This window comes from Podarcis melisellensis, assembly GCF_964234715.1.
Source record: "Podarcis melisellensis genome assembly, chromosome: 12".
In the NCBI taxonomy this organism is placed as follows: Eukaryota; Metazoa; Chordata; class Lepidosauria; order Squamata; family Lacertidae; genus Podarcis; species Podarcis melisellensis.
This window is the reverse complement of record NC_138544.1, coordinates 7,385,648-7,413,365: the sequence shown is the minus strand read 5'-3', so window position 1 is coordinate 7,413,365 and position 27,718 is coordinate 7,385,648. Positions and strand designations below refer to the sequence as shown.

General features: G+C 46.5%; 2 protein-coding genes across 6 annotated transcripts; one reads left to right on the top strand and one right to left on the bottom strand.

Annotated features, from left to right (window-relative positions):
- Positions 1-141: 141 nt before the first annotated feature.
- On the bottom strand, positions 142-14,392 carry KBTBD2 (kelch repeat and BTB domain containing 2). 2 transcript variants are annotated; one of them, XM_081931110.1, is made up of 4 exons: positions 14,375-14,392; positions 9,382-9,910; positions 7,190-7,355; positions 142-2,853 (listed from the first exon to the last, which is right to left on the bottom strand). In XM_081931110.1, exons 2-4 carry the CDS (start codon positions 9,549-9,551, stop codon positions 1,318-1,320), a joined length of 1,872 nt encoding a protein of 623 aa, XP_081787236.1. In that variant the 5' UTR covers positions 9,552-9,910; positions 14,375-14,392; the 3' UTR covers positions 142-1,317. The 2 variants fall into 2 exon arrangements, with proteins under 2 accessions (XP_081787236.1, XP_081787235.1); XM_081931109.1 differs by lacking the exon at positions 14,375-14,392 and adding an exon at positions 14,209-14,330.
- A 133-nt stretch (positions 14,393-14,525) lies between these two features.
- On the top strand, positions 14,526-27,700 carry LOC309380883 (uncharacterized protein). 4 transcript variants are annotated; one of them, XM_081931054.1, is made up of 6 exons: positions 14,526-14,562; positions 19,398-19,544; positions 21,586-23,454; positions 24,120-24,245; positions 25,959-26,078; positions 27,453-27,700. In XM_081931054.1, exons 1-6 carry the CDS (start codon positions 14,541-14,543, stop codon positions 27,488-27,490), a joined length of 2,322 nt encoding a protein of 773 aa, XP_081787180.1. In that variant the 5' UTR covers positions 14,526-14,540; the 3' UTR covers positions 27,491-27,700. The 4 variants fall into 4 exon arrangements, with proteins under 4 accessions (XP_081787180.1, XP_081787179.1, XP_081787181.1 ...); XM_081931053.1 differs by lacking the exon at positions 14,526-14,562 and adding an exon at positions 16,458-16,679; XM_081931055.1 differs by lacking the exon at positions 14,526-14,562 and adding an exon at positions 17,494-17,676.
- Positions 27,701-27,718: the final 18 nt, after the last annotated feature.

The following is a 27,718-nucleotide window of genomic DNA, read 5'->3' as shown; positions in this document are numbered from 1 at the left end:
TACAAACATGAGTCTGACCAAACTGCGGGAGGCAGTGGAAGACAGAAGTGCCTGGCGTGCTCTGGTCCATGGGGTCACGAAGAGTCGGACACGACTAAACAACAACAACAACTGTGTTGCAGAAAACGCGGGAAACAAATCTTTGACTCAGGTTTTTTTTTTTTAATAAATTAATATCATTCAAAATACAGTGCCAGAACATGATGCAGCTGAACATGCTAGTATGATCCATCATGAAGCACCTGTGCTCATGTAAGATTGGCGGCGCTCCGCTACTGCTAGTGGTTCCTGGGATTAATGCCAGAGCAGCACTACTGAACTGCTCTCCTGCACAGAGTATTCCTGAAAAAAAATAAATTGTCCCCCCCCCCAAAAAAAAACAAAAACAAAAGAGAGACAACTAAGGGATATCTATACACAGTCACACTACAGTAATGCTTGTTATTAAATTAACAAAAATAAAAACCTGGTTAATCCACACTATATCTTGGTTAACATTGGGGCAGGGGGACATAAGCAGCAGGAAGTAATATGCATGAGCCATTGTTTCTGAAATACAGAATGTGGAACTGTTTACTGAGCAAAAGCTCCACACAGACCCGCACTAGGTAGGGCTGGCAATTCTTACTGCAAGCCCAGCAACGTAAGTTCACACCTGGCAAACTACCAGCTGCTCGGAAGACCTGTATTCTAAATAGACAGGTATAAGTTAGTGAAAATACATGCACCTAATAATAATAAAATAATAATAATAATACAGCTTGACTGAGCCTGCAGTCATTTTGCCCTGCATGTCACCGTAAATTGGAAGATCTACCCTTCCTACCACAGGTAGATCCATGGGATTTGTTTCTCTCTTTACATGGCATTATTATACCAACACGGCTGTTGTGTAATAGGTGTAGCACATTCCATTAGGCCACACAATCTATAATAACTAGCACATACAAAGATTTCCAGAACTCACTCAAATATAACTGGAAGATACTTTGAGCAATTAACATACCATCCTAGAAATAGAAGCTGCTTTTGTGAAAGTTTCCTGAACTAAAAGTCTTCACAAGACTAAAAATTTAGACAATAAGCAGATGCTTTAAGCTTGCAATATACATACGGATCCCATCAGCTACCAGAGGGATTGTTTCAGATTATGGAAGCATATCTGCTTATAAATTCCACCGATTTACACTCAATGGCCACAAAATGTTAAATAGGGCATACATACAAGACAGCTTATTGTTTCATATTCCAGCCCTGTTCTCTCAAAGGGTTTTCATGATAACCAGTTATAGGCATGCAGTCTCTTAATTTGGGGAGCTATACAGGTGGCAGTGTCAGCATCTCTCCATCAATCTCAAACTCATCAGCTCCATCTGGTGAAAAGAGATACGGTGGAGGCTTCCATGGGGATTCTTCAAGGCAAGATGGATATAGCTTTCCCACAGTGCACCGAAAGTCTTTCCCCAAATCCCAGAGCACCCGTTCAGATATATGCTGGCGCAAGAACCACCGGTCAAGTTCCATATCATACTGGTAGGTGGCATACTTGGCTCTCTCATTCATGTGGGTTTCTCGTATGAAGACACATAAGGAGTTGGAAATTACAACAGCTCTGACACAGGGGTCAGAATATCGTTTGGCAGGGATGTTGGCTGCCATTCGCCATTCATTTTTATTCACATCATAAACTTCCACAGTAACGGAAGACCCATCAACAGTGCTAGTAGGGAGCCTTATACCAGAGTTGCTGCCAACGTGCAAGCCTCCGATATAAAATATTTTATCCCCAAAAGCAGCAGCCGAAGCAAAGCATCTACTAGTTTGTCTCATAGCCATTTCAACCCAAGCATCTGACCTGGGGAAGTAACAGTACATCAGGTTGTGTGCCATTACATAAATGCAGTTATGAACAGCAACAGCTGTGCTCCATTGCCACGCACAGGGCAGTGGGCTTACCATTGTCCATTCATCTCTCTCAGTATCATACCTTTCAACAGTTCTCCTGTTGAGCTCTCCACCTACACTGTCTCCTCCAATTGCATAGATGTGGCCTTCACAGCAAACTAGGGATGGCTTTATACGAACAAACAGCATTGGACTCTTTGGAAACCAAGTGTTTTGTTGGGCATCAAACCAGTAAAAGCAATTCACAGTTCGGAAGGCAACCTGAAGTCTGCTCGTTTTACTGTGGTTTGTTTTTGCATTTTTCAATGGGATCTGCCCCCCTGCTATATAAATATCATTATCAGGAGTTACAAGTGTCCCAACCTTATGCAAGTCAGCAGGAGGGCTGCAGAGCTTGTAAACTTTTTCAGCCTGTGGGCTGTAGCAAACTGAAGAGTAAAGACCACCAGGGTTTTCAGAAGCAGCTTCAATGAAGATCATCATTTCCTCTTTAGTCATTCCAAGTCTTGGTTTAAAAAACTTCGGCATAGATTTATATAATCCTTGAACCACTACTGATTTATCGTTCGGCGGTAAGCCTTGAAACCAAGCTCTTTGTGTAACTTCAGAAAGCGCATCAATTCTTATTTGGCTAAGAACAGACGACAAATACTGTGATCGAGATTCTGTGTTGTATTCCAGCCATAACATAGCAGCTTCACGAACGGTTTCCTCCTTTTCCACATTTAAGTTGTCACTACTCAAAATGTCTATCAACAGATCATGTGAGAGCTGCATGAATGCCTCCTGGTGGCATACAGCTGTGAACTTGTGTTCTACCATTCTTTTAGCACTCTGTTTTAACTCCTCACAGCTGAAAAGATCAGCGAAGCTCAACAGCCGCACACAGTTCTCTGCATTTATTTTTTTAATTAAGTATTCTCTGCAACGATGTAACACATCTTCTACCTGCAATAAAACACAATGCAATGCTTACATTAACTTCAAATTTAAGGTCAACAGAAAAGAAAAAGAAACAGGAAAAGAAACAAATTTTCCTACATTTCTATAAAAGCAACCTCTCCTTAACTTATTCTATGTTTAAGATAATATTTTATTTTCTTGCCATTTACAGTGTTTTAAATGTGTATTCTATACTTCACCTTCCCTTGTAATATCTTATTTTGAAATCTTTAAGAAAATATTTTAGTTTCCTGTTAATTACATTGCTTCGACTGTATATTTTGCATTTGAGCTTCTTTTGAAATGCTTTATAGCGTAATACTTTATTTGATGTTTTAATGTAGGTTGAAAACTGATTGGAGATTTTTTCTTAAAAATATAAAGCAGTATAGAAATGAAATGAAGCAACAACTTCTACTGAACAAAGGTGAAGGGATCATTTACAGAATGTGCCTCAACATACAGTGGTGCCTCGCAAGACGAAATTAATTCGTTCCGCAAGTCTCTTCGTCTTGCGAGTTTTTCGTCTTGCGATGCACGGTTTTCCATAGGAATGCATTGAAAATCAATTAATGCGTTCCTATGGAAACCGCCTTCCCCCGACCTCTTCTGGCGGGCGGCATTTTAAAATCGCCCGGGACAGCGGAGGACTTCTCCGCTGTCCGGGGCGATTTAAAAGCCCCTGGGAAGGCAGGCAGGGGGGACAAAGGCTTTCTCGCCCCGCCGCTCGGCTTCGGGACATCGTTCCGATGCCGGGCGGCGGGGGGAGGCGTTCCTGCCCCACCGCCCGGCATCGGGACGATGCCCCGAAGCCGGGCGGCTGGGGGAGGCGTTCCTGCCCCACCGCCCGGCATCGGGACGATGCCCCGAAGCCGGGCGGCTGGGGGAGGCGTTCCTGCCCCACCGCCCGGCATCGGGACGATGCCCCGAAGCCGGGCGGCTGGGGGAGGCGTTCCTGCCCCACCGCCCGGCATCGGGACGATGCCCCGAAGCCGGGCGGCTGGGGGAGGCTTTCCCGCCCCGCCGCCGGGCTTCGGGACATCGTTCCGATGCCGGGCGGCTGGGGGAGGCGTTCCTGCCCCACCGCCCGGCATCGGGACGATGCCCCGAAGCCGGGCGGCTGGGGGAGGCTTTCCCGCCCCGCCGCCGGGCTTCGGGACATCGTTCCGATGCCGGGCGGCTGGGGGAGGCGTTCCCGCCCCACCGCCCGGCATCGGGACGATGCCCCGAAGCCGGGCGGCTGGGGGAGGCGTTCCTGCCCCACCGCCCGGCATCGGGACGATGCCCCGAAGCCGGGCGGCTGGGGGAGGCGTTCCTGCCCCACCGCCCGGCATCGGGACGATGCCCCGAAGCCGGGCGGCTGGGGGAGGCGTTCCTGCCCCACCGCCCGGCATCGGGACGATGCCCCGAAGCCGGGCGGCTGGGGGAGGCTTTCCCGCCCCGCCGCCGGGCTTCGGGACATCGTTCCGATGCCGGGCGGCTGGGGGAGGCGTTCCTGCCCCACCGCCCGGCATCGGGACGATGCCCCGAAGCCGGGCGGCTGGGGGAGGCTTTCCCGCCCGGCCGCCCGGCTTCGGGACATCGTTCCGATGCCGGGCGGCTGGGGGAGGCGTTCCTGCCCCACCGCCCGGCATCGGGACGATGCCCCGAAGCCGGGCGGCTGGGGGAGGCGTTCCTGCCCCACCGCCCGGCATCGGGACGATGCCCCGAAGCCGGGCGGCTGGGGGAGGCTTTCCCGCCCCGCCGCCGGGCTTCGGGACATCGTTCCGATGCCGGGCGGCTGGGGGAGGCTTTCCCGCCCCGCCGCCGGGCTTCGGGACATCGTTCCGATGCCGGGCGGCTGGGGGAGGCTTTCCCGCCCCGCCGCCGGGCTTCGGGACATCATTCCGATGCCGGGCGGCTGGGGGAGGCGTTCCTGCCCCGCCGCCCGGCATCGGGACGATGCCCCGAAGCCGGGCGGCTGGGGGAGGCTTTCCCGCCCCGCCGCCGGGCTTCGGGACATCGTTCCGATGCCGGGCGGCTGGGGGAGGCGTTCCTGCCCCGCCGCCCGGCATCGGGACGATGCCCCGAAGCTGGGCGGCTGGGGGAGGCTTTCCCGCCCCGCCGCCGGGCTTCGGGACATCGTTCCGATGCCGGGCGGCTGGGGGAGGCGTTCCTGCCCCACCGCCCGGCATCGGGACGATGCCCCGAAGCCGGGCGGCTGGGGGAGGCGTTCCTGCCCCACCGCCCGGCATCGGGACGATGCCCCGAAGCCGGGCGGCTGGGGGAGGCGTTCCTGCCCCACCGCCCGGCATCGGGACGATGCCCCGAAGCCGGGCGGCTGGGGGAGGCGTTCCTGCCCCACCGCCCGGCATCGGGACGATGCCCCGAAGCCGGGCGGCTGGGGGAGGCGTTCCTGCCCCACCGCCCGGCATCGGGACGATGCCCCGAAGCCGGGCGGCTGGGGGAGGCGTTCCTGCCCCACCGCCCGGCATCGGGACGATGCCCCGAAGCCGGGCGGCGGGGGGAGGCTTCAAAAGCCGTCCGGGGGCTTTTAAATCGCCCCGGACAGTCCCGGGGCGATTTAAAAGCCCCCGGTTAGGCAGGCAGCCTTCAAAAGCCTGCCTTCAAAAGCCGTCCGGGATAGCGGGAAGCGCTTCCCTGCTATCCCGGACCGCTTTTAAAATGCTGGCGGTGGGGAGCAAAGCCTTTCGCCCCCGCCGGCCTTCCTGGACCTCTTCTGAAGTCTGGAGGGGGGGAAAAGGCTTTGCTCCCCACCGCCAGCATTTAAAAAAAGGTCCCCGAGATTTCCCTATGGGCTTTCGTCTTGCGATGCAAGCCCATAGGGAAAATCGTCTAGCGAAGCGTCGCAAAAACCGAAAAACCCTTTCGTCTTGCGGGTTTTTCGTCTTGCGAGGCATTCGTCTTGCGGGGCACCACTGTACTGGCTACAACATACAATTGTTCACAAAAAGGAAAGCGAGAAAGTGCCCCAGTTCATCTGCAAAGGCCAAAGTCTATTGGTTACTGAAGAAACTGACCATCTTTCAGTGATCAGGGGTCTTCCCTATTTACCTCTGTAGATAATAGGGAGAGAAGTTTTCCCTATTGCTGGTCAAATTGTTACATACCTCAAAACTAAACAAAACAAAATCCCTGCTTTCCCACCTCACTAGGTATGACAGCTCCAATCTCTGCAGGGATGGCACTGAACAGAAAAAGCTGAATCAAACCTTCTGCTAGTTCACTGGCTAATACAGTCATTCTACTGTTAGCTGTAAACATCAGTCTCCAAAGAATTTCAGGTAGTAATGATGTCCATAACAAGGTAACAGATGCAAATCTGGGAGGTTCCACTTCCTTTTACTGCACTACTGCCTCTTATCCTAGAATGTTGCAATGTATTCAAGTACCTCTAGATTATCACTTCCCTTATAAGCTTCCTTAGTCTCTTGAGATAAACATATAAAAAAAATTCCCGTGTGCCTCCAAGAGATGTTTGGAGGGTGGCATCAAACCTTTTCTGTAGTAGTGCTTCAGTTGTACAATTCTCTCCCTAGAGAAGTTCATCAATATCTCTTCTGTGTTGTGGTTAAGACATTATTTTATTATCCCAGGCATGTGGGCCTTAAGTTAGTGTACTTAGGTATGTATCTGGCCATTAGTGGGAGGGATATTTGTGTTTTATGGCTTCTGTGGCTGAACACTTTTAACGTGTATCATTATTTTTAATTGGTCTGTAATATATTGCATTTTGGTTGTAAAGAGGTTAACAAATTAAATATATAAAATTAATCATACTGCAAATTCCCTTTAGAAAGCTCATGACAGTGCATGGCTCCCTGAAATCATGAGTAACTAAACATTTGTGGCCTGGGGGATCCATTCACCATTGGCCACCCTCTGAAAGTGGCATCCATGCAAGACAATAGAGGAGTAGGGCTATTGTTTCCCCTCTGCTCAAATGATCAATCCTATGATCAATCACTCCTTTCTGAACACTGGGCTCCACCCAGTGCAGCACAACTTAGTTAAATTGTCATTACCAAAAATCAGCAGTCTTAAGGGGCCAAAAAAATGCTTAGGGGGCCACATTAGGCTCTCAAATCGAGGGTTAGCTATCCTTGCCCTATATCAATACATCAATTTTACATCTTAATTCTAGAAGTATGTAATGGAGAGCAAACTCATTTGAACCAAATAGAAATAGATTGTAATTAGTTTATAGTAGCACCATTAGGGCAGAAAATGCAAATACATCCATGGCAGTTTCTGTTAAATGTAAAAGAAAGTAAAAAGTTAAATATTCAGAAAGATACATTTTTTAAAGGGTCTTAGAAAAGTTAGCATATAACATTCCTACCTGTAAGAAGCAAGCCGTTTCATAAAGCTGTTCGACTGTAGTGTCACTTATTGCCAAATTACCCGTGTATGCGTAAATTATTATGATTTGCAAAGTGGCTGCATCCACATTCCTTAGATGGACGTGCGTTTGCTTGCTTTCACTCAACCCACTCATAAACATAGCCCTGAAAGATAAAACAAAATACATTAACTTCAAGCTTCTATCTTACTTTCTCCAACTCTTTGAAGCCTGGAGCTGGATAAAATTCAGTACGTATAAGAGCATTCAAAACTATTAAATGGTTCACAAAGGCTGCATTCCAAGGATTGGGATTTCACACCATTTACATCCAGTTTCATGGATAAGCTACTGTCCAGTTCATGTGCAAGTGGACTCCCTGATCTTATTGAGGTACAAATCAGTTTAGAAAACATATTAATAAATGCCATATATCAACTTCCTCTGTGTTTAGGTTACATTAAGCAGATATACCATCTTTTTCAGTGTATAAGACTATGTTTGGCTAAATTTGCTTTAAAAACAGTAGTCAAAAATTGGTGGTCATCTTATACACAGGGGTGTATACACAAGGGTTTGGGTTTGGACTCTGGTGTGGGCAGCATGGGCTCAAGTTTGTGTTTGGGCTCTGGTGCAGGCAGCCTGGGCTTGGGTTCAGGCTCTGGTGGGGGCGCCCCAGGCTCAGGTGGTCTAGGCTCTGGCGACACAGGCTCAGATTTCTTCATTTTGGGTTCAAAAAAATAGGGGTTGTCTTATACAATGAAAAATATGGTATGTAATCTCTCCCATAAGAGCAATGCTGACTGAAATCCAACCATTCTGCCCTTCTTTAAAGTATAAAAACAGTTATTACTTTCGAAATCTCCTGTTTAGAACAACTGTCAATGGTCAAAATCTTTTTTGGGTCAAACACATTCTGACATCAGTCAATAGCTTGTAGTAAGCACCAGAACACTTAGTCCTACATACACAAAATTGCAGATTTCTGTAAACTAGTTTCATTTGAGTATTTCACACTCAGCTGCAACTTTCTAGTAATTTTAACTTCATCTTTCATGCAGTCACCAGAGACACACAGGCATAAAATTTAATTTAGTTCGATGTTAGTATTCCTTGAGTACTTGCATGTTACTGGTGTGAAAATCATTTTGTTTTGGGACAAGTTTCAAGTTTTCAAAAGGTCTGGAATTGCCAGTATGTCTTGGTACACACAGCACAATTGAAAGCCAAGAGGAGCCACTGATGCTGTGCTTTTATTTCATTTCATTAATACTCTCTGAGATATCAACCATACCAGGAGTTTCAAATACACAATGGAACAAAGCACATGGAAAATGCAGCATGTCCCAACATCTTCTACGATATGTATAAGATAATTTTATTTATAAAGGTATTAGTTGCACAAGCTATTTTGCTCTTGTACAATAAACATCACAGCAGATATTGAGCCAGAACTCTGGACATATTCCCCATGGTCAATTTGCTCTCGAGGTTGCCTAATTCTTCTAGATTAGTGGTAGCCAGTGTGGTGCTTTCTGTAAATTATGGACTACATACACATGGCAAATTGTAAACAATGATTGATGGAAGTTGTAGTCCACGACAGCTGGAGGGCCCCACTGGCTACTCCTGTAAGTAGAATGCACTCTTCTCCCTAACCTGCCATGGAATAGTGGAATCATGCTCTTATTTCATGCAAGTATTCTATTTCCGTGCCTCATTTCCTAACACACAACACAGCAATGGGATTTTACATGCATGTGCACACACACACACACTTTAGATCTGTTCACACACAACTCTACGGCAAGAGGGGCAGTTGTCCTTCTCCCCCCCGCTCAAAAAGAAACAAACTGCAAACCTCAAAACTGTAAAAAGAAGGAAAACCTCCTTCTCCTGTGAAATTGAGCTGGAGACATTTCAGACCTTGTTTTCATTAACTAAGCTTCCCTCCATAACGCAAATGTCATGTTTGGCACTCAAACATCACTCCTACAATAGATATTCCACACTTTGTGAAGCCATCAAAGTAGTTTTACATCCCCGTTTAGCTATTCCACATCCACAACTCCATTCACTTCAAATTACCCAGTAGAACCATTTTAAAATTATATTATACACTGTAGTCTTAGACATAAGTGATGAACAGAATACATTTTAATGGAAGAAATAACACTACTTTAATCACATACCTGAAGTAAGAGCTGCATGTAGCAAGAACCATCTTATGGCATGGGAATTCAGTGCCCTCAACAATTAAAACAATGTCAGTTAGCAACTGCTGTTCATAGAACAACTTTAACTGCTCCAGTAAGGATACAGCATATTCCGTATTGATCTGCCTTTCTTCCTGGGTAGACATGATTGCATTCCATTAATATTTCCAGAAACAGGTTACAGAAGCCACTTTACTTCAGCAGGAAAGAGGTCAAGCAACCATTTTTTGAAGAACTCAGAAGAAGCTACAAGGGATATTTTGAATCCTTTGCTTGCTAACTTTATTAAGACATTCAGCAATGACAGATTGGACTGTTGAATCAATACTTCAGATGGCAACCCACTACTTGGATGCAATAAACTGACTTGGTGTCCATCCGTTCGCCTGAGACTTTCAAGAACGACCGCCAAGTTCCTGTTCAGATTTCCAGTGATGCAGTTCATGGACAAACGAATGCAATTTGTGAGGTAGATTTTCTTGAACCATCTCTCAATCACTTGTGACTAGAAGAAAAAAAAATCATGTCAGCATTTTTTCTAAGCCTGTTCTACCATTGTTCTGCCTAGAGCACTGTTTGGTATGCTACTTTAAACCATAAAGTTGCTGTTATGAAGGTCATTCATAAATGCAAAGACTAACAGTGAAGAACACATTTGATGCCTTCTCAACTCCTCTGATGATTTAAGAATGCCCAGAAGCAATGAAGCATTGGATAGGAGTAGCAGCGTAGAAATGTTATTAAACCCATCTATTGTGGTCCTAACTGGTCCTCCCTCTCCTAGCATTGGCAATGTCTCCTTAATAACTGCAATAATGGATCAAATTTTTGTCTCTCTTCACAATATTCAATATGGCCACAAATGTCATTGGACTCTAGATCTTATCTATACCACAGAAGCTTTGTGATCTCTGTGACACAGTAAACATTTCTCTAATGCTGTTTAGGCTAGTTGAGAGGTACCAACTAATTTCACATATTTAACATTATTTGAGACAGATTTCAATCAAGATGAAACTACATCTGCAATGTCACATTCAAGTATTTTAGTTTATGCACGTGGCAATCCTACAGAGGGGGCTACGACCACTTCCTATGCCCTACTGGCTCATTACTGTCAGACTACCTTTTCCCTTTCTGTTTTGACACCCACAACCAGGCGCCATGTGGAGAATAGCTTTCCTATCCCAGTTTCTAAACTGGTGGAGACAGAAAGGATGGCCAATGTTTTTGAACTGGGTAATAGAGATGCTATGAGAATCTCAGCAGCCTATCCTAGCTGTCCTCTCTGGTTCAAGTTCACTCCAACTGTGGGGGAGATCACCCCCCAGTGTTCAAAACTCCCATTGTTCTAGGCACATTTTGCAACAGGGAATTTCATTAGTGCAGTTTCTGAGCTCTGGGCGCAGTACTATGCTGAAGATTTCAGATTAAAACTGCAGAGTGGAAGGAAAAGAGTACTTTTTTTGCCTTTTTGCTACTCTCTGAAGACTGGAGAAAATACCCTCTTATTCTTAAGAGGGTGAGCAAGGTGGGTGAGCAAGGAAAGGACTATACTATGTGAAAAATGGACATCATATTTTAGCTGCAGTTCATTCAGTTTCAGCTTTGTATTCTTGTTATAAAAAAGTGTGCCTAGACATTCAGTTGTTGTACCTAGGTTTAAGGCGCCATTTAGCTCCTGGCTTTTCATATCTCAGTTTCTAATACTGCCATCACCACTGAGAAAGTGGGGCTCACTGTCATGGCAAGCCACTTTCCAATTCAAGGGTAGTGAGCAGCTGGTTCTTAGCCTGTTCCCAATCAAGATTAACGTTTCCCCGTTAAACACCAGCAAGGTCTCCATAACTTGAAAGCTAAATACTTTCAACCTTTGCTTATACTATTTGTTTTCTAGCAGTGATGTGGAGAAGAAAAAATTCCAGTGCTTTATTTTTCTGTCAAAATTTTTCTCTTTTTTAACTTCATTAATAACAATGGGTGGATGCCAACTACAAATACAGTATTAGGCAAGCTTGGCAGTTTCAAAGTTTTTAGCTTGTTTACTAAATACAAGTGGAACATACATACTCCTTTGATTCCCTCCAAACATCCTTCTTAAACCATAGTACTAAGGAAAAAAGAATACCAAAGCTCAAATGTAGCCAAATACTACTACTCCTAAAGTCTTGGAAATACAGTACTGCTTTTATTAGAACTATACTGTGACAGCACCAACTACTGGCTCATGCACAGACAGCCACTACATCTCTAAATATCTTCTGGGAGTTCTGTAGCCTAACTAGTTACAGTACATCCTATCAAAACTTGTACACAATTTGGTGGCTTCATTTCAGAAACTTGTCCAACTTATCTCTGTCAACACAGCTTACATAAGATGGAGGGCACAAGGAGAAGGGGACGGCAGAGGACGAGATGGTTGGATAGTGTTTTCGAGGTTACCAGCATGAGTTTGACCAAACTGCGGGAGGCAGTGGAGGACAGAGGTGCCTGGCGTTCTCTGGTCCATGGGGTCACGAAGAGTCGGACACGACTAAACGACTAAACAACAACAACTACTTTCCCATATCATTGAACTTATTTTGAACTTTTAGACAACATTCATTTCAGCTACTCCCATACACCTACAAATCTCAAATGCTACTCTTTCAACCATGTCTTAACAAGGCTGCTCAGCTGCACCAAACTTCAGTTCGGATCCCTCTGTAATACCAAATGACATCTTTTCTGATCACTACCATCACCAATCACTTATACTTATGGTCCATGCTATTTCTCTAGAAAAAGAAGTGCTGGTGCTCACCTTGTTCTCTCATAATGGCAACGGTGTCCACTTGAAAGGTGCCAGAACTGAGTTTTGGCAAGTTCTGGCTAAAAAAAGCCCTGCTTGTGGTTTCTGTAAGTATTATACTGGCATACACTTCAAATGGCATACACTTCAAATTTCCAAATAGGATGACTCTGCAAGACTGAACTCTCCAACCTTCAGTCTTTCAGATCAAGAGAAATCTGATTTCTAAACAAGAATTGCAAGATGTGTTATAAATCACACACACAATCCTATTCAAAACTATTTTTCTTTTAAAGCCTATATACAGAACTGCACTTTATATTATTTTTATTAAAACACCATCATCTGAAATTAAGCTGTATGAATTGTCCTTCTGATCCTCGGTTATTAACCCAGCCAATAATCGCTGTTAAAAAGTAAGATATCAATTAAAGCTCAATATGAATTGTAGTGCCAGCACAGAAACACATACTATTGCTGAAATATGAGCCCTTGGGAACAGCAATAGCACCAGTCACTAAACCTGGCAAAATTAAGAATGCCAAGCAAGCCCTATGATGCCATGCCCACTCCCTACCTCCCCCCACAAAAAAATTCTTGCAGCAACAGCTATATCAAATGCACAATATATTTCTTTACACCTCTGCAAAGACTGAACTTGTTACTTCAACTCAGTAGTTAAAATTTGCATCTGCTCTATGTAGAACAGGTGAAAAAGTAACCTGATCACCATTCTCAAAACATTACAACCCAAACATCCATTTACATGCCAAGTTCACAATGCAACTATATAATTATGCCAAGCCAATATAAATCATCATTAAATTTATGTGTGTGCGTGTGAGATCGAGATTAAAACCAAAGAAGAAAAGGAGTCTGTTGCTCAGTTTCAATTAAGTACCTCCATTTCAACATCATTAATTGTAACTTTACACCTACAATTCATTTTTTGGGGAGGAGGGGGAGCGGAATCCCATCCTCACCCTCTTTGCTAAGCAACGCCAACCTCTTTCCGCTAGGAGGCTGTGGTGTCAAAAACACCCACCTGCTTTTCTCATCAGGGAGGGGAACAAGGTGTGTTTCTAAATAGCAGCTCTGTAAGGATGACCACCCAAAACCAGTACAGTGGTACTTTGGGTTAAGAACTTAATTCTGTTCTTAACCTGAAGACCACTTTAGCTAATGGGGCCTCCTACTGCCGCTGCACGATTCATGTTCTCATCCTGAAGCAACGTTCTTAACTCGAGGTAATATTTCTGGGTTAGTGGAGTCTGTTACCTGAAGCGTCTGTAACCCGAGGTACCGCTGTATTTTTATGCAGCGGCGTCAGGATGCAGGAAGGCAGACACCCTGACCATGGCTTCACCTGGATGCGATGCTAAGCCAGGCCGGGCCCACTCATCAGCTTTCCCCTCCACACCCACCATAACACCCCTCCCTCCCCAAAGCCACGCACCCCCCTCCCCAAAAGAAAAACAGCAACCCCTCCGCCCACCCCTTCGGAACAAAGACCTTGGGCGCCCGCTGCCCGGAGCCGCAGCCTGACATTGGAGGCGGCAGGCGCGGAGGATGCGCCGCTGCGGAGGCCCAGAGCGGGGAATTCCGCGCTCCCCCCCCCGGAAGCACCTACTCTCCAGTCGCGTCGCCGCAAGAGGCGGAGTCGGGGGGGGAGAGCCGTTCACGGCGCGTGGGCCCCCGAGAACAACACACCGACACAAACACACGTCGCTCAGGCGCCTCACACCCCCGCGGCCTTCCTCCTCCTCCTCCTCTCCCCCCATCACCGTCCGCGGAAGCCGGCGCCGACCACCCTCAACCGGGCCAGGAAGGAGCCCAGGCCCCTTTGTCCAGGCCAACGGGGGGGGGGAGAATAGGAGTCTATGGCGGATTTTCTTTTTTGAGGGGGGGGGGTCGCGCGCGTTTCCTGTCAGGGAAGGGCCGACAGAGGCCTAGGAGATACTGCTCGCCATCCCTTCACCCGCTCCCACAGTACAGACCTGCCCCTCACAAACCTGCGCCACCCTCTCCCCTCCCGCGGCGGCCGCGTCGCCTTCCTCCCCTCAGGATCCTCCCGGGCGAAAAGGAAAGCGGAAGGAGGGGGGGAGGTGGATGGGGGAGGGGAAGGGCCCCGGGGCGGAGGGACACACAGGGCGGCTGCGCACGCGCGGGAGGCCTTACCTAGCTCTCCGCCCGCCCGCCTGCTTGCCCGCCCCGACGTCCGTTGAAAGGAGCGCAGCGCGCGCGCGGGCGCACCCTCTCGGCGTTCGAGCCCGCCTTCCTGCGCATGCTCGGAGGGAGAGGAGCGCGACGCGGGCGGGGGAGAGAGAGGGAGAGAGAGAGAGAAATGGCAAGGAGGCGGAGCTTGGGTGGGTGGGTGGGAAATGTTTTCGCGCATGGGCAGGGCCGCCTCCGCCCGGCGCGGCCTTTCTCCCTTCGTGCGCACGCGCCTCACGCCCCACCTGCCGCCGCCGCTTCTCGGAGAAAGAGGCTCCTTCCCAGAATGCACCGTGTTTGCAGCGCGCCTTGGGCGCCAGGCGGAAGAGGCTGTTTTCCCTGCTTTGCGCCCCCTGCCGGCCGGTTGATGTAACTGCAGCCGCCTGGTGCCACCTGGAAGGCGCAAGAAATGGTTGTGAGAGTCGCCCTTGTGGAATAACTAAGGAAGCATCTTTCCTGCCCTCAGGAACACAAACGACGGTTTTGAAACCGTATTCTACATGTACACAGGACACCGGAGAGGTGTCCCCAGCTACCCATGCAAACAGTTATAAACCACAAACCCAATGTGCATTATTTACATTTGTATATGCAGGGAATGTTTCTATGGGACCACAAATTTACACAGTGATTTTTTTCTGGGGGGATGCAGGGGTACCGCCTCTTCTGGTATGTCCCTCAGGAGACCCTAAGGTCCATTAATAGTAATAGGGAAGTTTTAAATATTTAATGCTGTATTGTTTTTAACACTCCATTGGAAGCCACCCAGAGTGGCTGGGGAAACCCAGCCAGATGGGCAGGGTATAAATAAATTATTATTATTAGTAGTAGTAGTAGTAGCTTAAAGGTCCTGGGCCCTAAGGAAGCCAGACTATCCCAGAGCCAGGGCTTTTTCAGTGACGGCTCCAACCTGGTGGAATGCTCTGACTTGATCTGATTTGATCTCCTTCCTCAGGGCCTGTAAGACAGAGGTATATTCCGCCTGGCCTTCAATCTGAATTAGCCTGACCCTCTATTCCCTTTTCCCTTTCCTCTTCTATGAAGAAACCCATTCTGGGACCCCACATTTAAATTCTTCCCTGGTCTCCTTGCTGGCCCTAGTAGGACCAATTTGGCCAGTTAGCCCTGGTGATCATTTGATGTCTACTGACTGGGTTCCCCCCCCCAAAAAAAATGACCCCTGAATTTTTGAATTTTATTGATATTGATGCAGCATTTTATGTTGTATATTATGCTGTTTTATGCTGTTTTTAAGTCACATTTTAATCAATGTTTTATATTTGCTGTTAGCCACTCTGAGCCCGATTTTTAAGGGCGGGGTAGAAATAAAAATGTATTGTTATTATTATTAAACATTTTGTGAATCTAAGTTTGGCCTCACTGAGGGGCAGTATTTCAATATGAATAGGAAAATGAAAGTACCCCTAAGCATTTTTTAAGGGGGGAAAAGCACAAAATTTACACATCTGTTTTCTACTACTACTTACTTCAAAGTCCCATCCATTCAATGAGCCTTCCTCTCTGAGGTAAGTAGCCAGAGGATTACAGGCCTGGCCAGTTATTTTACCTTCTTAGCTGACTGCAAGTACTGGTGGAAAGCTATGCTCCAGAAAACTCCCCATGTTAACCACATTTGCTGCTGCTCCCTGTTTGTGCATTGCCATAATTCACACCAGCACAATAAAGTGTCCCACCTTGGGACAGTGAGCAGCAAATTGTGTGGAACAAGTGCACATGCTTTGAATGCATTCCATGCACGCTACTGTGCCACTGAGATACAGTTTGCATCTCTTTCTTGAGAGCCAGTGTGGTGTAGTGGTTAAGAGCAGTAGGCTCGTAATCTGGTGAACCGGGTTCGCTTCCCCGCTCCTCCACCTGCAGCTGCTGGGTGACCTTGGGCCAGTCACACTTCTCTGAAGTCTTTCAGCCCTACTCACCTCACAGAGTGTTTGTTGTGGGGGAGGAAGGGAAGGAGAATGATTGTTAGCCACCTTAGGGTAGTGATAAAGCGGGATATCAAATCCAAACTCTTCTTTTTGTCCTTAAGGGGAAAGAAACAGGCCATTTTGGAGGTGGTATTGAGCCAGACTGCACGATGTGTTTCAGTCTCCCCATTGCCTACATGGAACCTTGCATTCTGTTAAGTCAGTATTTACCCTATTTTACCCTACGTTCTCTCAGCAGATGAGGACTAGTGCAATAATCAGCATCTTAGGCAGGCAGACTGAATTGGAGGCAAGGTGTAGGACACCAGATCGCCAACAGCAGAGTGAGACTCCTTTCCATGAAGGAAAGTCTGTACATGCACAGGGGAACTTTTGACACTAGGTCATTGAAACTTCATTTTTCCCCCAGGGGGGCTTTGCACATGCTCAGAGGCACTCAGTCCAAAGTGGTAGAACTTTTTAGGGTGAATTGGGTCAGGCATTCTGTTGGAAAGCTGCCTTTATGGCCTTAGCAGGGATGGCAAGTATATCCCACGATCTTTTCTTGTCATTTACTTGCAACTGTAACTTCATTAGGTAAGGGGTCCCAGACTGGTTCTGTTAGCCTGACCCTATGCAGAGTAAGGGAGACATGAGAGTGAGTTTACTGGATGCAGAGTGGCACTAAGTATTTGCAGGATCAAAGTGCAAATGAAATGCAGTGCCTTACTGTGTCTCTACCTTGGCTCTACTGTGTCTCTACCTAAGCCTGAACTTTATAGGTTGAGGATGAGTGAATGCATGCAGCCATTGTTGTTGTTTAGGCATGTCCTACCCTTTATGACCCCATGGACCAGAGCACACCAGGCACTCCTGTCTTCCACTGCCATCCGCAGTTTGGTCAAACTCATGCTGGTAGCTTCGAGAACACTATCCAACCATCTCGTCCTCTGTTGTCCCCTTCTCCTTGTGCTCTCCATCTTTCCCAACATCAGGGTCTTTTCCAAGGAGTCTTCTCTTCTCATGAGGTGGCCAAAGTATTGGAGCCTCAGCTTCACGATCTGTCCTTCCAGCAAGCACTCAGGGCTGATTTACTTAAGAATGGAGAGGTTTGATCTTCTTGCACTTTATGGGACTCTCAAGAGTCTCCTCCAGCACCATAATTCAAATGCATCAATTCTTCGGCAATCAGCCTTCTTTATGGTCCAGCTCTCACTTCCATACATCACTACTGGGAAAACCATAGCTATAACTTTAAGCAGCCATACCTTATGTGCATCAGCCCATTGAAATTAATCAACTTCCATGCACTCAAATTTGCACAGGACCAGACTGTTAGCTGTAAGTCTCCTGTTGCTTTAAAGTAAGGGCCTCAATTAGCCACAGGTGTGGTGTGCTGAGGAAGGGCTTGTGTTTAAGAGAGAGGAGAGAGGTGTTAGCAATTAGTTCTTTGCTGGGCTGTCTTCGGATGCAGCAGCAGCATGGATACCTGGTTTGGGGCCAAATACAGGAAGGGCAGGAATGACTTGGCTTCGTAGAGCTTGCATTTAAGGAGTAAAAAGCAATTGGAAGGTGGGGATTCTTGGATTATAGAAAGGTGTAGAAAGATGGTGAGAGCTTTAGTGGAAGCCTGGAAGAGGCTGGCCTGTTGTTGAAAGAATTTTCTGTATTGTTGGACTGTCTGGGTTTCAGGTGAGGTTTGTAGGCTTTTTGTTACCTTTGAATAAGTGTATTTCTCTTCGTGTCGTGCTTTTTCTATGTTTATAAACTTACAACCCCTTTCTTAAAATACAAAACTATAGTTTGAATGAGGTATCCTGGATAAGTTATCATGTGGGCAGTTACTGCTAAATTTTTGTGTATGTGTTAAATCCTAGAAATAATGTTAACAACAGCAATAATGATACTTGAGGGGTAATGGGAGGTTTATTGTCTTTGCCTAGGAGGGAAGAAGAAAACTTGACTGTAATGAATTGAGACGGGTGTGTTCACTGTAATAGCCTTCTGCCATTTTAGAAATAGATGTATTTCTGATTACCGTAGTCATTAAGCAAGCTGGGTCAACATTGTGCCCTCTATACTTTGAAATTGGTCCTACTGAAATTTTGAAATTGAAGGGACTCAGTTCTGAGTGAGCTTGCACAGGAGTGAGCTATAATGTATCTGTGGGATGTGAAATGTATTATTTCAAAGTTATATGCATTTTCCATTTCTAGTATTGCCTTTAAGCAGTGGCCATAGTCTCTGCTAATACTTATGGTTTCTCTGCAACAGTTTGCACACAATAGTCAGGTTTGAGTGGAAAAGGTGATGATTAAAGTAGGAGAAAGTGTATTTGCTTGTATGTTTGTGTGATTAAATAGAGCACTTATGGCATAAGATTCACAGAGAGCAATGCGGCTTAAGGACATGGTTTCACAAAAATCTGTTAGGAGGACTTTTCCAATAATAAATGATAGAGTTCTCTGAACATTGCAGGGATCAGTCAGGCTGAAGTTGTTTTTATCTTAAATGCAAGAATGGCTTTAAGGTCACAAGGGAGCCTGCTGAATGGTCAATACCCGCCTGTCCCATAAAGCCCCCTTAAGGCTCTCTACTTTAAGAGGGCTTTTTCCAAAAATGTGGGGGGAAAGAACAGGGGAATGATATCTAGATGAATGGGTATCAAGCCCATGCCCCCCCCCAGCCTTACGTCCCACTTTCCCTCTGCTTCCCTTTAATTATATTAATTTATTCATACATACATACATACCCCACCCATTTGGCTGGGTTTCCCAAATACATTGCATACAGGGCAGCCGGTTGCACTGCAGAACAGAGTGCTGGTGGGACCCCAGCCACCCATCAACTTAAGTTCTCCAGATAACATAGAAATTAGCATTTGTTTCCTGTTCCCTGAGCCCTGCCTGAGTCCTTTAAATGCGTAATGGAACCACCATTCCATGGGGAGTGTTGAATCTGTTTCATCCCCAGAAAACCCAGGCCGTCCACGAACTTAACAAAGGTGGTGTGTGTGGTTTTTGTCTGTGTGTTTTTTAAAGTGCTGCTTTTCTGTTTTCCAGCCTACAAAATGAAAGCTTCCTCGGAAAACGGACCCTATTCCACAAACCAAAGGCCCTTTTTTTACGCACAACCGACGGCACAGCAACCTTTCCCTAATCCATGGTTCCTTGGCCCAATGTACAACCCGTACGGCATCCCTACAGCAGGTAAGGCTGAGGAAGAGGTACAGGTTGGGCCACGGATGAAATAAGAATTGAATCCATTTATGTAGCATTGGTCTTGCAGTTCATATTCAGGTTTGGATTTAATGTTGGTATTTCCCTAGTCCAGCCTTGGCCAACCTGGTCCTCTGCCGGTCAGAACTGAATAGCGTTGTAGTCCAAACCACCTGGAGGGCATAAAGTTGGCGAAGGCAGTTCCAGTTTGTTTTTTAACTGGCTATCTGTGATATAATAGAGAATTCTACAGAGACCTTCATGATTGCAGCAATTACAACTGTGGTTTTGCCATGTTGGGGTGCTCCCTTCCTGGCAGGAATCCTCTGTGCACCAGCGGAATTGCAATGGGTAATGCTTTCAGTAACAAGCAATAGTGATGGAAAACGATTCGCCTACTGAACTTCTGCATGTTGTCCTGTAAGAAGAAGAAAAAGGAAACCCTAAAGCAATTTTTATCATAGCCATTATTTTAATACTTCATTACTCAAGTTGCTTTATTTCAACAAACTTTATCTCATTTTTGCTTTGAACCTACCTGGCAACAGTGTGAGGCTCTAAGTTAGAGAATGCCGCCCCTGACCCTAAAAAGGTTGATCCCTTGGCGGGGGGTGGGGAACAAGAGCACCCCTGAGCTAAAGGAATCCCCTTCAGAGCTAGACATTTGAACAGACCAGATTTCCTCAACCCCGACATTCCAGATGTTTTGAGACTACAATTTCCCTCATCCCTGACCACTGGTCCTGCTAGCTAGGGATCATGGGAGTTGTAGTCCCAAAACATCTGGAGGGCTGAGGTTGAGGAAGCCTGGAACAGACGATAAGAAGCTTACTCCAGGTGAACTAAATAAATCAAATGGTGGTCTCTTCACCATCTCATTTGTCTATCCAGAGCCAACAAACAATTGGTGTAAATAACTACCTGCAATCTCTTTAAATTGGGGACATGCCCAAGATTAATGGTTGCCTCAGTGGGAGAGAAGCTAGCCCCTTGCCTTATGCTCTCTAGGCAAGTTCAAGCCTCCAAAAGGCTAAAGCTGAAAAGTATGTGACTCTTCAGTTTGTAACCTGAAGGAGCATCTCCACCTCCATCGTTCTGCCCGGGCACTGAGGTCGCTCGCTGCGAGAAGCCAAGTTACAGGGAACCAGGCAGAGGGCCTTCTCGGTAGTGGCACCCGCCCTGTGGAACGCCCTCCCATCAGATGTCAAAGAGAAAAATAACTACCAGACTTTTAGAAGACATCTGAAGGCAGCCCTGTTTAGGGAAGCTTTTAATGTTTAATAGGTTATTGTATTTTACTGTTTTGTTGGAAGCCGCCCAGAGTGGCTGGGGAAACCCAGCCAAATGGGCGGGGTATAAATAAATTATTATTATTATTATTATTATTATTTTATTTATTACAGCTCAGCAGAGTGATCCAATCCACTGGAGGTGTTGGGTCATCCCCAAATGCCCCTGAGCGCGCCAGGATGGCTGTGGTGTAAATGCAGTTGTGTAAATATAGGACAGGACAGGGCTTCCTTCCATACCATGCTGGTCTGTTGTCTGCTGCTGTTTACCCCTGACAGCCAGGCATTTATCAAGTTTTAAGTGCTGCCCCTCTGGCAGCCGACGTCTGCAAGGTCCCCAAGGTCCCTGCAAGGGTGGGGGGAAGTGGGGCAGAGCACATGGGCCAGTTCACCCCAGATGGTTCCAAATACAGGCCTCTTACCCGAATGTTGGGGTTCCTTGTGCTACCCTGTTCTTGATTCCCCCAACTGCTGTATTCAGTGCATATTGCAGCAGAAATAAAGAACCCTGATTTCTTTACATGATGCCGAGGAGGAACAGAAGCGACCTGAAGAGGTTGCTTTGGTAATGATAGATGCAACCTTTTTTCATCCTTGAACATCACAGAGGGATTTCAATTAGCTTTTGCTGATCAAAAGTAGGTCTTGTTAAAGGTCTGAACGTCTTCTATGAAAGAATGAATCTTAAGGTTGTTTGGGCAAAACTTACATTGGTGGGAAATGCATGTTTCTATTCTTTTTAGGCTTAAGAAGTGGGAGTCCATATTTCCCCTTTTACTCCGTTCCTGTTCAAGAGTATCCTGGATATCTTATTCCACAGCACCCCATGCAGATGAGAGTGAACAGGAGACCCTATTTCAATGGTCCTCCGCCCTCATCACCCATGTTTTTCCAAGCCACACGCTTCAGGCACTATAATCCCGGCAAGCGAACAGAGACCAAAGAAACTCAGACTGACCCTAGGCAGGCTGAAAGTAAACCGAAAAAACATCAGGATCATGGTATAGAAGTCAGAGACTGTGAAATGGGGAACATGGCCTGTGTCTCATCTGGTGTGGGTAAAGATGCTGATATCTCTTTGGAAAAGCCAGAGAGGGCTGTATCTCCTCTGATTGCAGAGAGAGACTTTGCCAAGGGCTCTGCAGGTTCATTACAGTTCCGAAGCCTTCCCCCGTCAGGTTACGCTTTTGAGAAAGAGGAAGTGAGAATAGAGTATGGGAACAGTGGTGGTCCCGCCATTCAACTATGGAAGTCCTTCAAAGAAACAATTCCTCTTTATGACGTGGTGAAGAAACCAGTGCCGGAGAACGTGATGCAAAGGGATATGTTTGCTATGAGTTCCTGCGAAGGCGTTGCCTATGGGCCTCGTGAACAAACTGAATTGGTGCCGAGCATTTCTTACCCAGAAGAGCAAGAGGCTGTTGAAGATGTGCAAGAGACGGAGCCTCCATATAAATCGAAGCTGGATTTGGAAAAACAAGGAGCTACTACTCATGGGCCAAAGTCTCCTCTAGACGAAGCCAGAACAGTGCAGCTGGCTGAACAGAACAGACCCGACCAGTTAGGTACGAGGCAAGAGGCTTTGATGTCGAAAAGATCTGGCTTGAAGAGGTTCGGTGGTTCCAGAGCTGCTCATGATGTGTCCAACCTGGTTCGGCAAAGGGAACTGTTTCCGTCTGGCATGGAGATAATGAATGATTCGTATTTCCCTCGCAAGTTGAATGAAAACAATGATGCGAGTGAAGAACACGTGCCAACTTCAGAAAAAAGCATGTGGTGTGACGAGTCAGAGAAATACATTCCTCCTGAGGGCTGGTTAGCTTGCTTAAACAGCATGGATTCCAACTCAAATTACAATCCACATTTCTCCCGAAGGAAACGTCCGAGTGTACTTAGTTTTACCTCCGATGAGATGTCTTCTGGAGATGAAGACTCGTCGATGGACGATGCACCGCTGTCATATTTTGCTTCTGACTACATGCTTCAGAATATGTATACCTTTAAGAAAAGCGTCGAAGGTTTGGAGATAGATAAAATAAAAAGTGGAGGCTCCCTCAATGAAGATGAGGAAATGGTGGGGATGGAACAGGCCAATACCACCTGCAGCCAGAACTTGAAGGGCAGTTCACGGGTCAAGATCAAAGAGGTTTCCAGTCCAAGTGGCAAGCTGGGTGCTCTCCCCAGGACTTCCAGTAAAAGGCATCTCCAGTCTCTCAAGAAGAAAGCTACTAAGAGTTTGTCTCCATCAGAAGCAGATGAGTCTGAAGAATACTGGGTAAAGGAACCAGAAGAAGAGGAGGAAGAGGGGGAAGAGGAGGAGGACAACGACGACTACTTGAATCAAAGAGGCTCCAGAAGAACCTTGACCCCCACCAGAAGTTGCCCTTACAGGCAGACCGGCCAGCAAGTGATCTGGAGAGTACCAAAAAATGCTGTGCCGGCACACCTCCTTAGTTGGCCTGTGCAAGATAAAATGAAAACGGCAACTAAACTGAAGAAGGATCAAGAACAAGTTGAGGATCTCTTCGGTGACTACAGCTTCTGGCTGCAGAGGCCTACGTCCCAGCAACTAGAATCGCTTGAGGCACGAAGAAATTCACAAAAGAGTTCAGGTAAATAGCAAACACACAAGTGGCATTCCTGCATGTTGGGACATGCAGTATTCATTTTCTCACACACTATGGGCCTTGCCAGTTTGGAAGGGGGGCAGGAACTGAAGCTTTAAAGTACCTTTTAATAGACTGGTGTATGTGGGGTCTACATTCTTCTTGTCCCAATGTATATTCAGTACATTTATACATACCGTATTTTTTGCTCTATAAGACTCACTTTTTCCCTCCTAAAAAGTAAGGGGAAATGTGTGTGCATCTTATGGAGCGAATGCAGGCTGCACAACTATCCCAGAAGCCAGAACAGGAAGAGGGGTCGCTGCTTTCGCTGCGCAGCAATCCCTCTTGTTGTTCTGGCTTCTGAGATTCAGAATATTCAGATCTTTGTACATGTGGTTGTGATCCTGCTCTGCAGTTAAATCAATGCATGAAGTGGGTGGGGGGAACCGGAAAGATGGTGATACTTGAAGGTTGAAATGTCTTGGCCCAGAACCCTAGAAAACTGGATGTCGGTGGTAGAATTCAGTTCAATAAGGCTTTCTGGATTAAATGATCTTGAATGCTTGTTGGGAGGGGGGCGCTGGCAAGGGGGGTGGAGAGCATTAAGGCTAGTGTAACAGCAGGAAACACAATGACTGACTTGGATTCTTCTTCCTTATCTTGCCCAGGAAGGCTACAAAAGGAAGGTGGGAGGACTGCATCTGCTGAATACTGGGTGAAAAGTGGAGCTAGGCCCAAATTTGCTAACCTCGTACATGGTGACCACTTCCCCGTTATCAGAAGCAGAGAGAGAGGTATGGCATTGTCTATATAAATGTTTTAGGAAAGTGCACCTGTTAAACGTAAGGCAGAAAGTACTTTCTTCTGTCCTTGTAGCGATTCATCTAAACTTGGTTGCTATCTCTGTTACGGCCCAAAGGAGGGGAAAAAACACATTGTCAACACGACAGCTTGAATGCACACATAAAGCAAGTAGAGGCAAAGCTGGATTTGGCACAGATAAGGTAGATGCAGCTGCAGTTCATCACAGGGTTCAGGTCAGTGTATCTAATACAACACATGTATTTGCAAATATGCAATATGATGCACTTGACTCCCTGGTCCTGAATGGGGTAACTGTGACCCTGAAGCACCAGGTGCGCAGCCTGGGAGTCATTCTGGACGCACAGCTGTCCATGGAGGCGCAGGTCAATTCTGTGTCCAGGGCAGCTGTTTATCAGCTCCATCTGGTACGCAGGCTGAGACCCTACCTGCCCGCAGACTGTCTCGCCAGAGTGGTGCATGCTCTAGTTATCTCTCGCTTGGACTACTGCAATGTGCTTTATGTGGGGCTACCTTTGTAGGTGACCCGGAAACTACAACTAATCCAGAATGCGGCACCTAGATTGGGAGCGGCCGCCAAGACCATATAACACCGGTCTTGAAACACCTACACTGGCTCTCAGTACGTTTCCAAGCACAATTCAAAGTGTTGGTGCTGACCTTTAAAGCCCTAAACGGTCTTGGTCCAGTATACCTGAAGGAGCATCTCCACCTCCACCGTTCTGCCTGGACACTGAGGTCCAGTGCCGAGGGTCTTCTGGTGGTTCCCTCGCTGCGAGAAGCCAAGTTACAGGGAACCAGACAGAGGGACTTCTTCTCGGTAGTGGCACCCGCCCTGTGGAACGCCCTCCCACCGGATGTCAAAGAGAAAAATAACTACCAAACTTTTAGAAGACATCTGAAGGCAGCCCTGCTTAGGGAAGCTTTTAATGTTTAACAAGTTATTGTATTTCGATGTTCTGTTGGAAGCCACCCAGAGAGGCTGGGGAAACCCTACCAGATGGGCGGGATATAAATAATAAATTATTATTATTATTTTTAATTTTCATTGACCTTTTAATGTATCCCGAGGGCCAATCTACACAAGGCAAAAGTTCATAGGGTTTAGAGTTGGAAGGGACCCCCAAGGCGCATCTAGTCCAGCCCCCTTCCAATGCAGGAATCTCAGCTAGAGCATCCATGGCAGATGGCTCTCCAACCTCTGCTTAAAAACCTCCAAGGAAGGAGAGTCCACAACCTCCCAAGGGATACCATCCCACTGTGAAACAGCTCTTAATGTCAGAAAATTCTTCCTGATGTTTAGTCATAATCTCTTGTAACTTGAAGCCATTGTTTCGAGTCCTACCCTCCAGAGCAGGAGAGAAAGTTGCCCATGTTGCTACAAATGAGATTAATCCACACCATTCTCCATAGCTGTCCATGAAACTATTAACAGTATAAGCCCAGCTTTATAGCATAATCAGTCATTCATCAGTGGAGGGAATAAACAGCTCTCTGGTCTAAACTGGGTTAATAAAACTGGCATTATTTAAAGCATTTGCATATTCTCTTCAACCAAACAGCAGATGGTACATCTGTGATAAGGCTTCATAGAAAAGGGAGAGGGATTGGGAGGGAGAAAGGGGTTGCAGAAGCAAACTCTGGAATATTTTGGATGAAGAAATATTTGTTCCCTTTTTCTTCAGGTGACTTGCTTCTAGGCATGCCAAAGAGAAAAGCACGGAAGCCTCCACATAAGCGTAGAGACACAAGACATGACATAGAAGTTGAAGAATGGGAGAAGCCGAAAGCCACCCAACACAAGGGTAGGTTTATTAAGTCTAACCTAAGACTTAGTCCAGTGGTCTTCAGAGTGTAGGTGCCAGAATAGATTCTCAGAAGAAATTGCGGGTCAGTAGACACGGGTGGCGCTGTGGGTTAAACCACAGAGCCTAGGACTTGCCGATCAGAAGGTTGGTGGTTCGAATCTCCATGAAGGGGTGAGCTCCCGTTGTTCGGTCCCTGCTCCTGCCCACCTAGCAGTTTGAAAGCACCTCAAAGTGCAAGTAGACAAATAGGTACCGCTACGGCAGGTAAACGGCGTTTCCGTGCGCTGCTCTGGTTCGCCAAAAGCGGCTTAGTCATGCCGGCCACATGACCCGGAAGCTGTACGCCGGCTCCCTCGGCCAATAAAGCGAGATGAGCGTCGCAACCCCAGAGTCGGTCACGACTGGACCTAATGGTCAGGGGTCCCTTTACCTTTACCTTAGAACTGGAAAACTTACCGTAATTATGAGAACTTCACTGTGAATCTGTGCATGGGATGCTCCTAGGAAGTCGGATTTGAAACACAGGTCTGGGGAAATATGAAAGGGCACATGAATCTGAATCTTCAGGTGTTTTTCTATAGTGATTTGGCTTATCTCTGATGATAAGAGAGGCCACAGACACTTTCAACATGGATATCTGAAATACCAGCCCTGCTTTGTAGGATGTAGAAGAGATGAGCAACCTGATTTCAGGTGTTGGCTAAGGTGACTTTGTATACTCAGCTTGCTATAGCTTTGCATGTATTCTGACTCACCAAGCTGGAAAAGTATTTTGTGCATTGGGAAGGGCACATGTGCTTAAGATACCTTGCTCAATCCTTGGCACCTCCAGGTAGGGCAGGGAGTATTCTCTGCCCGAAATCCTGCACAGCTGCTGCAAGTTAGATGGACCAAATCAGTCATGACATGGTATAAGGCAGCTTCTCATTCAAACTCACCTTATTTTTGCTGCATTTTACCCTGTTGCCTGCTAAATTGCACCTATTGTGTATGCAAAGAGTTTGTAGCTGCAAGAATGAGTGAGACGCAAGTATCTGTTGTGCCACAATACTGGCTGTCTTGTGGGGCTTAGCACTGAGTTAACATTTAAGACTTGGGGACAAGTCAAACGTTTAGAAAGTGTGTGGTGCACACAGGTGAGCTCTTGAGAATAGATTTTTTTAGGAGTCCTGCAAGCTTCCCCAAACAGGTATTGCTTTCTCAACACTCTTGCACATGACCCATGTTTAGGCTCTGCCTCATCTAAGGTGTGCAGGTGAATCTCGGACAACTCCTTTAGTAGGTCAGTGTCCATCAAAATGTGATTGGAGAAAAAGAGAGCCTGCAGCAGAGTCCCTTAATAATTAGCCTTCTTTAATATCATTTGTGCAGGACGTGGAACAAGGAGATCTCTCTATAAAAGAAGATAATCATAACCGAACTGTAAACCCCAGATATCATTCGGATGAGTCCTATTTAACGGTTGCAAGTGGCTCGGCAAGATTAAAGTTGCACTGTAAAGGTTTCTGAGCACACGTCTGACAAAATGTATAAAAAAATGAACACCAAAACAAAGGCACTTGGTTTTGTAAATAACACAACTGATATTTAACCAAAATAAAAGTTTAAAATTGCACTAATGGGATGTCTTCAGAATA